The following is an 11,029-nucleotide window of genomic DNA, read 5'->3' as shown; positions in this document are numbered from 1 at the left end:
ATAAAAATCACATAATTAATATTTAAAAATAAATAATAGCATTCACCATAACATTGATCTTTATTGATATTTATTTCTGCCACACTGATCTGTTTACCTCTTTTTGTTTTACTATCACAGATTAAGATTATTATAATTGTTCCTTATTCTTATTTCTGTATGTTTAAGGAGTTCTAAGACTTAGTTTTACTAAATGATATAATATTAGCTTATAACAGGTTGGATCTTAACTCAATGGAAAACCCTCTTGCATCATGTATATTACACCTTCATTTAGTTCCCCAACACATTGTATGGGTGTGTGTGCCTATGCATGTGTGTATAAATTAACCAATGATCCTAAACACAAAGAGGACATCAGCTATACAGCAAGGGAATGTGTGTAAAATATATACAATATTAATAATAATAATGTACCTGTTTTGATTCACTAGCTGTAACAAACCATGCATAAAACTGGCACATTTTGCCCCAGATGATCTTCATCTGACAACACTGTCAGGATGGTTCCTAGAAAACAGTTTTTCGAGCTTCTGATGCTCTTTTAATAAGCAATGTATCATATCATCATGTCTGCCCAGGGAACAGTTCATAACTATATGTGCATGCATAACTCAGATACATATAGCCTCTTTCCTTATTGTTTCTCACATTTTTGATGGTTTAAAATTTATTGTGGGAATGCTGTTCTTTGAATATTTGCTAAGATTATTCATAAAACTATTTGCCTCCTAAGAGACAGACTTAAATATCCAATTGCTTTTAAAAAGAACTATCTACTGAATTAAATAGAATTAAATATTTTCATTTGGGAATCCGATCTTGCCCTTTTTCATAAAACAAAAAAGTTAATGTAGTCTTAAGTCAAACTATGAATATATGCTGCTGTTTTAATCAGGTAAATGTTTCTGTTTGTCATGATTATTGGTTGCTGATAAGAACTCATTCTTGTCCATAGATCAATAAACTGCATACCATCATTTGAAATCATTACAAAATTTTTAAATGTAAAAGTACTTCTGGAATCTAAAAGAGCACAAAATGTTTGTTCAAATCCCAGGTCTGGCTAAGTTTTGTTAGCCTCAATGATCGGTTAAAATAGATACATATCTTATTCAAATTAAATTCCTCCACCAAGTATACTCAAACTCTGAAGGAAATAGGATGTTAAATTTTTTTTTAGCTATGTCCCACTGGTCTTTCTTTCTGGACAGAACAGCAAACTTTCTAATTGCTACAATGGAGGACATATTCCCAATGGCCTCAGTAAAGAGAGTGAGACAGTTGTATTTCTCCAATCTGTATTTCATAAAGATTTTAGATATAAATTGTCTCTACTACTTCCGTATCTTTCTTTAGGAGTCTCCGGGTCTCTTCCCAGACTCCTGGTGTGGGGTGTGCTGAAACCCACAAAGGGCTGTTCCACCAATGGGGAGAATGCACTGATGTGGTGAGAATCCTGCCTCTGTACGTGAGCCCAGTATCACTGAGAACCTAAGCATCCTGAGGTCAGGATGAAAATGGGAACAGAATGCATCTCTTCGGTGACCCGGTGCTCACTCATAATGACCATCTTATAAGCTTTATACATGAAAGTTGTAAGGTGAAGCCACAGAAGGTAAGATAGCCTCAAGAACAGACCCCACTGGTAAGCTTCCTAGGGCTAGAACTAATTACCAAAAGACATTTAATAAAAAGAAGAAATAAATGCTGATATCACTTCCTTATAGATTAGAGGAGGCAAGTGGCATGTTGACCCATTGTTGCTTTTATTTTCTAAAAGTAAACTAATAGTTTTTCTTAATCTGATTTAGTTATCAACCATAAAAATATGACTGACAACTGCGCTAACTGTACCTGTTCCTCTGAAATGACTAGGGAAGAAAATTAAGTAGCTAGGGATCTACAAAAGAAAGAAATCCTAGCATAGAGTATAATGTTAATTATGGCTGGTAATAGAGACAGGTTAGATCATCATGAAGGAATAGATAACATCATGTTTAGGAATATCTCCCATTAAAGCTCAGAGCCCAGGATATGTTACAGTAGGTCTATAAAGCATACCACATGAGTCTAATCCTAGGGTGCATCTCTGTGAGTTCAAGGTCAGCCTGGCCTACATACAGCCAGGGTTACATATGGTCTGGTCTCACACACACACACACACACACACACACACACACACACACACACACACACACACACACACACACAATATAACTTAAAAAAATTCTGCATACCCATCAACTATGGATGGTGATTTGCTAAAATTAACTTTCAACTTTAAATATCATGAAAAATATGTTAAATATCAATGCTTTAAAAAATTGGAATTGTGCTGATCATGCTATCTTACTCCTATAATCCTAACACCTCGGCTAAGGTAGGAGAATTGCCATGGGCTCAATGCTAACCTGAGCTACTTAGTTAAGCTCTAGACTAGCCTGAGTTACAATGTGAGACCCTGTCTCAGAAAGATGATGGCCTGCAGAGACTGCTGAGTGGCCAAGAGTGTCTGTTACTCTTCCACAGGACCTGAATTCTGTTCCCACAAAGAGTAGTTCATAATTGCCTATAACTCCAGATCCAGGAGATCTAAACTCCACCAAAACTTACACACACACACACACACACACACACACACACACACACACACACACACACACACAATTAAATAATTTTTAAAAAGAGAATTTAGAAATGTTATAAGAATACAGAATCTTCAAAAGACTTTGTACTATTCTGGAAATCAACCTCATTATTATCCCAAAGTTGGATTTTCTCTTTTTCTTTCTGTGTTTTTCTTTCTGATTTGACATCTATGTAACGGTCAGACAGAAAACTGCAGACCTGACCCCCTTTCATCTCTTTCACACCTGAGAAATGCTCCTAGCTATGGGATCTTTTGCTACCCTGGGTTAGCCACCCAGACCTAGATCTTTATGAGACTCTTTTTCAACAGTGGATCACCACAGTTTTGCTTAGGTTACAGCAGTCATCTTGCTGTCCCATGATCAATGAGGCATAGCCACAATAAGTTCTAAATTCCAACTGTAACCATGTTAAGACACTCTGTGCTCACCATTTTGCTATAAAGACAACATTTACCATAGGCTACAAATTGTAGCGCCTCGACACCTTGACTAGGTATCATTTTCCCATCACCTTCCACATTACCAGGCCTTTCAACACCCCCCCTTGTTTTTTATTGCCTCTGCTCCTCTTCTGGAAAAGTTTTAAAAGTTTTCCAAGGACACATGCCCTATCCCTAACCTTTAGGTAATATCTCTGCCTATATATATTGTGCCAACGTGATATAAATACTTTCCACTGTAGTTCCTTATCCTTCTTTCAGTGACACTCTGAAGAGGCTCAGAACCACACACATCTTGTTTGTCATATTACTTCTGGTGTTTGCCGTCATGCCAGTGTATGCTCGGCACTCATTCTCTGTTTTCCTTAGGCACTACTGACTTCTATTCTGCACAAGTAGTAAGGACACTTATAGTTGGCTCAACTGTTATAGGCTGTTGGGGAAAAACGACTGCAATAAAAAAGCAAAGAAATTGTTTTGTTAAAATCAGAGTTTTCTGCTCCCCCCCCCAAAAAAATGAAAAGTAGAAACAAACAGAAAACAAACAAAAAGAAAAAGTAAAATGAAAAGCATTCCTACTTGCTGCTATATCAGGAAAGGAGAAGAGTGGGATTGTAAGAGCATATGATAGAGAGAGAGAGAGAGAGAATGTGATTGCTCAGCTAAAAAGCTTGAAATACATCTTCTCCATTTCCCTACTGTCAGTGATTGTAGGCCAAAAACTTACCTACTCTATTTAGAGGTCACAGGGACCTAACAGAATGGTTCCAGTGAACTGCTTTGATGGTACAGGTTGTTGGAGAAGACCACCAGAAATACTACCTGCAAACATGCTAGGGACATCCCATTAAATCCCAGCAGCTGGCCAAGAATAATATCAGAAATAAATCCATAATGATGAAAATAACTCTGAGTATTTGGTATTGGTATTATTAGTCAGATAATAAAAGACAAATTGTTCAAATATATATAAAATTTTCTCAAGGTTATCTTTCAACAGACCTGGGATGAGCTTTGGTTTAAGGGAAAATTAACCTGGCTTAAGCAGACTTAACTAGTATTCTTTACTATCTTCCCACATTGGTAGAGACAATCCCCAAGCCTGTGCATCATTGCATCCTATGTTCCTAAATATCTGAACACATTGCATACCCAAATTTTCATAATAATTAGTAATGGGGAAACTTTTTTTTTGTCACTATCTCTTTAACTGTGTAGCTTATATGATATGCTTAAACTTCTGTACTTCATTCAACACATCTACAACTGCTTCCTGTCTCTCTTACTTCTGTTTCACCTCTCCTCCTAGCACACACTTGAGTAATTAACTCCTTCCTTGGCAATTTCAATAAAGATTCAGATTAGTAAATTATCTCCAGCAAAAATTCTGAGCAAACACTACTCACCTATTACATAAAGAAGACAGGTACACTGTAAGCAAAGGAGAAGAGGACCAGAAGTGTGCACTATACTCACTCACCATGTGTAGCCCTCTTCTGCCCCTGATATGTATTTTACCTATAAATATTGCTTGAATGTATTTGCAAATTTCATCCATGGGGCTAGGGCACTAGCTCAACTGCAAGGTGCTTGCCTACTGCATGTGAAGCCCTGGACTCAATAACCAGCACTACAGAAAGAAATTATACCTAGAGTTTTAAATTTTTGACTGCATTTATTTATTGCTTTGGTATAAGTGTGTAGATTCCATGCATGCCACTGTGTGCACGTGGTAGCCAGAGGACAACTTATAGCCAACACTTTCTTTCATGTGAGTTTTTTTCTTTAAGTCCAGCAATTTCATAATTGAGGAAGAATTACATATCCTTTATTTCCCTTAGTTTCTCTCTTTCATGTGAGTTTTTTCTTTAAATCCAACAATTTCATAATTAATAACCGTGTATGCTTTATTTGCCCTAGAAAACAAAGTTTTAGACACAATTTGAAGAAGCCATCAAGTGAAATGCTCAGAGTGCTCTGCTCACTATAATGGAACCCAATACTTCAGCTGGAGAATATTATGTTTTCTTTCTGGCTTAGCAAATTGTGGTTTTAAAGTAAAATCTGCCTATGTTCAAAGGCCACATCTATAACTTCTAGCTATATACATATTGGTAAGTTATTTAATACCTGTGTACTAAAAATTCAGGAGTGAGGATTAAATGCTGCAGTCCAAGAAAGTTCACTACTCAACACTCAAGGGCTCAACAAAGTTGACAGTCGCCAAACATTCATTTTTGTAAGTTTTGAAAAACAACTTTCTCTTGCTAGTCTATAAATCAATGAAGTCAGTTACTATCTGTTTTAATAATTATCAGGTCTCTAACATTATGTCAAAGGCAGCTTTTGAGCTCTGTTGATAAACTTTTATAGGACCCGTGACTTGCTAGTTCAATAACAAAAAAAAAAAATGTTTCTCAGGCATTCATTATTCCTCAGTTGAGAATTCTTTGTTTAGCTCTGTACCCCAATTTAGTAGGGTTATTTGATTTTCTGGAGTCTAACTTCTTGAGTTCTTTGTATATATTGGATATTAGCCCTATATCAGATGTAGGATTAGTAAAGATCTTTTTCCAATCTGTTGGTTGCCATTTTATCCTATTGACAGTGTCCTTTGCCTTACAGAAGCTTTGTAATTTTATGAGATCCCATTTGTCATTCTTGATCTTAGAGCATAAGCCATTGGTGTTCTGTTCAGGAAAATTTCCCCTGTGCCCATGTGTTCGAGGCTCTTTCCCACTTTCTCTTTTATTAGTTTGAGTGTATTTGATTTTATGTGGAAGTCCTTGACCCACTTGGACTTGAACTTTGTACAAGAAAGTAAGAATGGATGGATTTGCATTCTTCTACATGCTAACTTCCAGTTAAACCAGCACCATACGTTGAAAATGCTGTCTTTTTTTCCCACTGTATGGTTTTGGCTCCTTTGTGTGTGTGGGTTCATTTCCGCATCTTCAATTCTATTCCATTGATCTACCTGCCTGTCTCTGGACCCAACAGGGATGAAATTAGTTTAAATGCCCAACAAAGGGGAGGGAGAACCTGTAGAGACCATCTCCAGAGGTTAAGCAAGGCCCCAGGATGGGAGATGGGGTCACCCACACTTCTCAAAATTATAACCCAGAATTGCTCCTGTCTGAAGGAAATACAGGGACAAAGAGTAGGGCAGAGACTGAACAAAAGGCCATCTAGAGGCTGCCCCACCTGGGGTTCCATCCCATATACAGACACCAAACCCAGATGCTATTACTATTACCAAGAAGCTCTTGCTGACAGGAGCCTGGTATAGGCTGTCCCCTGAGAGGCTCTGCCAGAACTGACCAATACAGAGGCAGATGCTCGAAGCCAATCACTGGACTGAGCACAGGAACCCCAGTGGAAGAGTTAGAGAAAGGACTAAAGGAGCTGAAGAGATTTGCAACCCCATAGGAAGAACAACAATATCAACCAACCAGAACCCCTCCCCCCCCCAGAGCTCACAGGGACTAAACCACCAACCAAAGAGTACACATGGAGGGATCCATGGCTACAGCCATATATGTAGCAGATCATGGCATTGTCTAGCATCAAAAGGAGGAGAGGCCCTTGGTCCTGTGAATGCTAGATTCTCCAGTGTAGGGGAAAGCCAGGGCAGTTAAGTGGGAGTGGGTGGATGGGAATGGGTGGATGAGAGGGGGAGCATCCTCATAAAAGCAGGGGGAGGGGAGATGGGATGGTGTGTTCTGGAGAGGAAACTGGAAAATGGGATAACATTTGAAATGTAAATACATAAAATATCCAACAAAAATGTTCCTTGGATTCACAAAGCTAGTAAGCATAAAAAATTTACCCACCTGTCCACAAATAATTTTATACTTAATATATCTCTTTGGTCCAAACATTTGCCATATATTTAGAAGAAAGAGTACAATAAAATAGGCATATCTATAAATTACTTAACTTTCTAGCGTATGTGAAATATTCTTAATGATCAACTACCAAGAAAACGTAACATAAAGATAAAATTACAAATACTGCTTCTTTTACAAATTTTAAAAATAAAGCCATTCTCAGATACAATATTAAATGAAGGAGAATTCAGACATTGGACTCGAGAGATGGCTCAGCACTTAGGAGCCAGGTTTGGTTCCCAGTATCCACATGGCAAGCTACCATTGTTTGTAATTCTAGTCGCAGGGAATCTCTTACTTCCTCTGCACTCAAAACATCACTTACAGACATGTGGGCAAACAATCTCTCTCTCTCTCTCTCTCTCTCTCTCTCTCTCTCTCTCTCTCTCTCTCTCTCTCTCTTTCACACACACACACACACACACACACACACACACAAACTCTTCAGAAAGAAAATCAGATGGTGAAAATTTAAATATACTATGATCGGTAGTATTCTATATGAGCACCTAAGAAATAACTGAAAGGAAGCATGCCAATAACACAGCACGGTCTATTCCTGAGTATCAGTCATATTTTCCTGTTCATTCTACATGTGTGTTGTCCAAATATTTTATAATGCTCTATATATCTTTGGTATCCAAAAAGAAAGAAACAAGGCCAACAAGAATATCTTTTCCCAGAGATGTTATGCAGGTGTTCTCAGGATGTTGAAATGATGTGTAACTCTTTGGGGTCTTGTTCTTCTGCAGATGACTTAGCTTGCCTCTAACAAATTTGGCGTGTTTCCCATGGCTTCTGTATATATGCACTGACCACTGATGCCATGATCAACCAGAGCTGTCAGGAACAGTTCATCTTGTTAGGCTTCTCAGATAGACCAAGGCTGGAATCCATCCTCTTCATATTTATCCTCATCTTCTACCTGGTGACTTTAGTGGGCAACATCGTCATTATCTTACTTTCCCATCTGGACCCCTGCCTTCACACCCCCATGTACTTCTTCCTCACCAACTTGTCCTTCCTAGACCTCTGTTTTACTACCAGTTCCATTCCTCAGTTACTCTTCAACTTAGGAGGCCAGGACAAGAGCATCAGTTACATTGGTTGTGCAATCCAGCTGTTCATGTTTCTAGGCCTAGGAGGTACTGAATGTGTTTTGCTGGCTGTCATGGTTTATGACCGCTTCACTGCAATCTGCAAGCCCCTTCACTACTCAGTCATTATGCATTCTCAGCTCTGCTGGAAGTTGGTGTCTGTAGCCTGGAGTGTGGGACTCCTCAATTCTCTGGTCATGTCTCCTGTGACCATGAAGCTGCCGAGATGCGGCAGATGCCAGGTGAGGCACTTCCTGTGTGAGATGCCAGCTCTGATAAAAATTGCCTGTGTGGACACTGTGGCTGTGGAAAGCACTGTTTTCATTTTATCGGTGATAATCGTGCTGGTGCCCTTGATTCTCATCCTCATTTCTTACAGCTATATCGCTCTAGCAGTGCTGAGGATCAAGTCCGCATCAGGAAGGAGGAAGGCTTTCAACACATGTGGATCCCATCTCACCGTAGTCTCCTTGTTTTACGGGAATATCATCTATATGTATATGCAGCCTGGACACAAAGCTTCTCAGGACCAAGGGAAATTTCTTACCCTCTTCTACAACTTGGTAACCCCCATGTTAAACCCTGTCATCTATACACTGAGAAACAAGGATGTAAAGGGAGCGCTGAAGATGCTGGTGACTAGGAAATAAGGTGAAAGGGCTTTTTCTAAAGTTGCTTTTTGCACTTGCTCAGTGCAAAGATGTAATTCATAGAGTGAAAGCTTGAAATTCATCTAAATACTTTTGCTTGTTCAATAAAATCTTCAGTGGTGAGACTGGGAGTACAATCTCAAAAAGATGCTAATGATTCACTACATAATGGGGAAGATTTGGTCCATAAAATGCCTTATTTGTGTTCTTTTCCCTTCTAAGTTGGCTACACCCTCTTAAAACTCAGCAAAATCATGAGTCAGTTCTTCATGACAGAAGTTAAACAGGGAAAAGTCACATGATGGTCTTTCTCATTAATCGTTTATATAATATTTCAATGGGAGAACTGAGCCAATGGAATCCTGAAACACTTTTGTCTTCTATTAACTATAATTAACTATAGTTAATCTCCTTGCATGGGTAAGATAGAAGAGACAGCCCCTGTCATCCTAGTATCCAGCAGGATTATGAGTTGAAGGCTAATGAGAAACCCTGATAGAGACCTATGTTTTTCGTTACATTTGTTTGTTTGAACACATGTGCATGCATGCATGTATAGACACAATATAAGTATCAAGTTATTTTTTATTAGAGGCATTGTTCTTCTTAAAATGTTTCTTAAACTGATATTATAGGCTAGGTGCTACATCAAATAATATAAAATTGCATCCCAAGTAAAAAATAGCAAATGCCTCTTAAACTAATATTAAAAAAGTTTTCCTTGACTAAAACTCAATAAAGTTAGTTTGATTTTTCAGTTCAGAAGATAAATTTTGTCTTCAGACTGATTTCATTTCTTCTCAACAGTCATTCACACCTAAAAACCAGTTCTTGTAGCTTTGCGTTTCCCCTTATGGAAAAGAAAACCTCCAAATAACAAGCTGAATCTTAAATAGTCATTCTGTGCATGGGATCCCCAGACATTTCCTGGTCTAAATTATGATGTACATGATGGGAAGTTTTGACTTTTATAAAACAAATTAGAGTAATTCTTGTGTTCCGCATCTCAGATTCATCTCCCATACCTAGAGCTCTACATTATGTAGCAGCCCCTGTAGTTCCCCACCTTTGTGGGCACAGCGAGAATGTAGAAGAAAAGAGAAGCACCCTGCTGTTTGCATCATATGACCGTGTTTATAATAAAAACTACTATCAGACATCTGTTGGGTATCTGCCAGAGATAGGGCTGTCTCATTACCATTGAAAGTTTTCAGATGAAGGAGGAGGCAAAAGCCAACATTTCTCCTTATAAAGTAATTAAACCTTCTATCTGAAAAAGAAATGTGGATCAGTTCATGAATTTATCCATCATCTTTATACTTGGCTCCAAATACCTATTTTATTGGAGGAAAAAGATAAACAGGAAAAATATGTGACTCTTGGTAACTTTGAGTGTGTGTGTGTGTGTGTGTATTTGTATGTGTACATATTATATGTATTTGTGTATTTGTATATGTGTTTGTGGATCTCTGTGTGTGTACTCTGTATGTGTGATGTATGTGTGCATACTTGTGTCTGTACGTGTGTTTCTATGTGCATATTTGTGTGTATATGTGCGTTTCACTGGTGACTGAACCCTGAGCCTCAGTTGGGATAGGCAAACACTATCACTGGATTACATCCTCAGATTTTTGAGGGGTTTTTTTGTTTTTTGAGATAAATGGTTTTTTTTTTTTTTACCAAGGTGGACTTGAACTTTTAATTTCCCTGAGTAACTGGAATGACAGTTCTGCACCACCAGGCTTATATTAGTTTGATTAATAAAAGTCAAAATGTTGTATAATGCACATAGACCAGACAATATCTGGAATGCACTCCATAGTATCTGGAACAAGTTTTTAGGATTCTCCTTGGATTTGGAGGTTTTCAGCATAAGGGGAAATTTTACCTACTGTGTGCTGTTTCCTGTGTGCCTGTACCACCATGCCAAGCTTCTCTAGAGAATTCCAAATTCAATCCTAATGGGGTTGGTACTTTGTGGTAGGATTTATACTATGAGGTCTGAGAAGTCTAAGCAAAGTGAATTCCAAGTCAATGTGGGCTGATGTGTGATACCCTCTGTGATGGTTTGTATATGCATGTATGGCCCTATTAGAGAGTATGGCCCTGTGGAGTAGGTGTGACCTTAGAGTAGGTGTGCAACTGTGAGCGTGGGCTTAAGACCCTTACCCTAGCTGCCTGGAAGTCAGTATTCTGCTTGCAGCCTTCAGGATAAAGATGTAGAACTCTCAGCTCGGCCTGCACCATGCCTGCCTAGATGCCTAGTCCTTGATGATACTGGACTGAACCTCCGAACCT

General features: G+C 38.5%; 1 protein-coding gene across 2 annotated transcripts; it reads left to right on the top strand.

The window, feature by feature from the left end:
• The first annotated feature begins 1,514 nt into the window (after positions 1-1,514).
• Positions 1,515-8,731, top strand: LOC116883502 (olfactory receptor 2W3-like). 2 transcript variants are annotated; one of them, XM_032884670.1, is made up of 2 exons: positions 1,515-1,544; positions 7,832-8,731. In XM_032884670.1, the coding sequence occupies exons 1-2, from the start codon at positions 1,515-1,517 to the stop codon at positions 8,729-8,731; spliced, it is 930 nt and encodes a 309-aa protein (XP_032740561.1). The 2 variants fall into 2 exon arrangements, with proteins under 2 accessions (XP_032740561.1, XP_032740562.1); XM_032884671.1 differs by lacking the exon at positions 1,515-1,544 and having other exon boundaries at positions 7,793-8,731.
• Positions 8,732-11,029: the final 2,298 nt, after the last annotated feature.

Source organism: Rattus rattus, chromosome 14 (assembly GCF_011064425.1).
Source record: "Rattus rattus isolate New Zealand chromosome 14, Rrattus_CSIRO_v1, whole genome shotgun sequence".
Classification (NCBI taxonomy): domain Eukaryota; kingdom Metazoa; phylum Chordata; class Mammalia; order Rodentia; family Muridae; genus Rattus; species Rattus rattus.
Note: the sequence above shows the minus strand (reverse complement) of the source record. Positions and strands in the feature narration are given on the sequence as shown.

Coding starts and splice junctions, on each gene's coding strand:
- LOC116883502 (XM_032884670.1), top strand. CDS start 1,515: ATGAAAATGGGAACAGAATGCATCTCTTCG. Junction 1,545..7,831: donor GAACAGAATGCATCTCTTCG/GTGACCCGGTGC, acceptor CAGAGCTGTCAG/GAACAGTTCATCTTGTTAGG.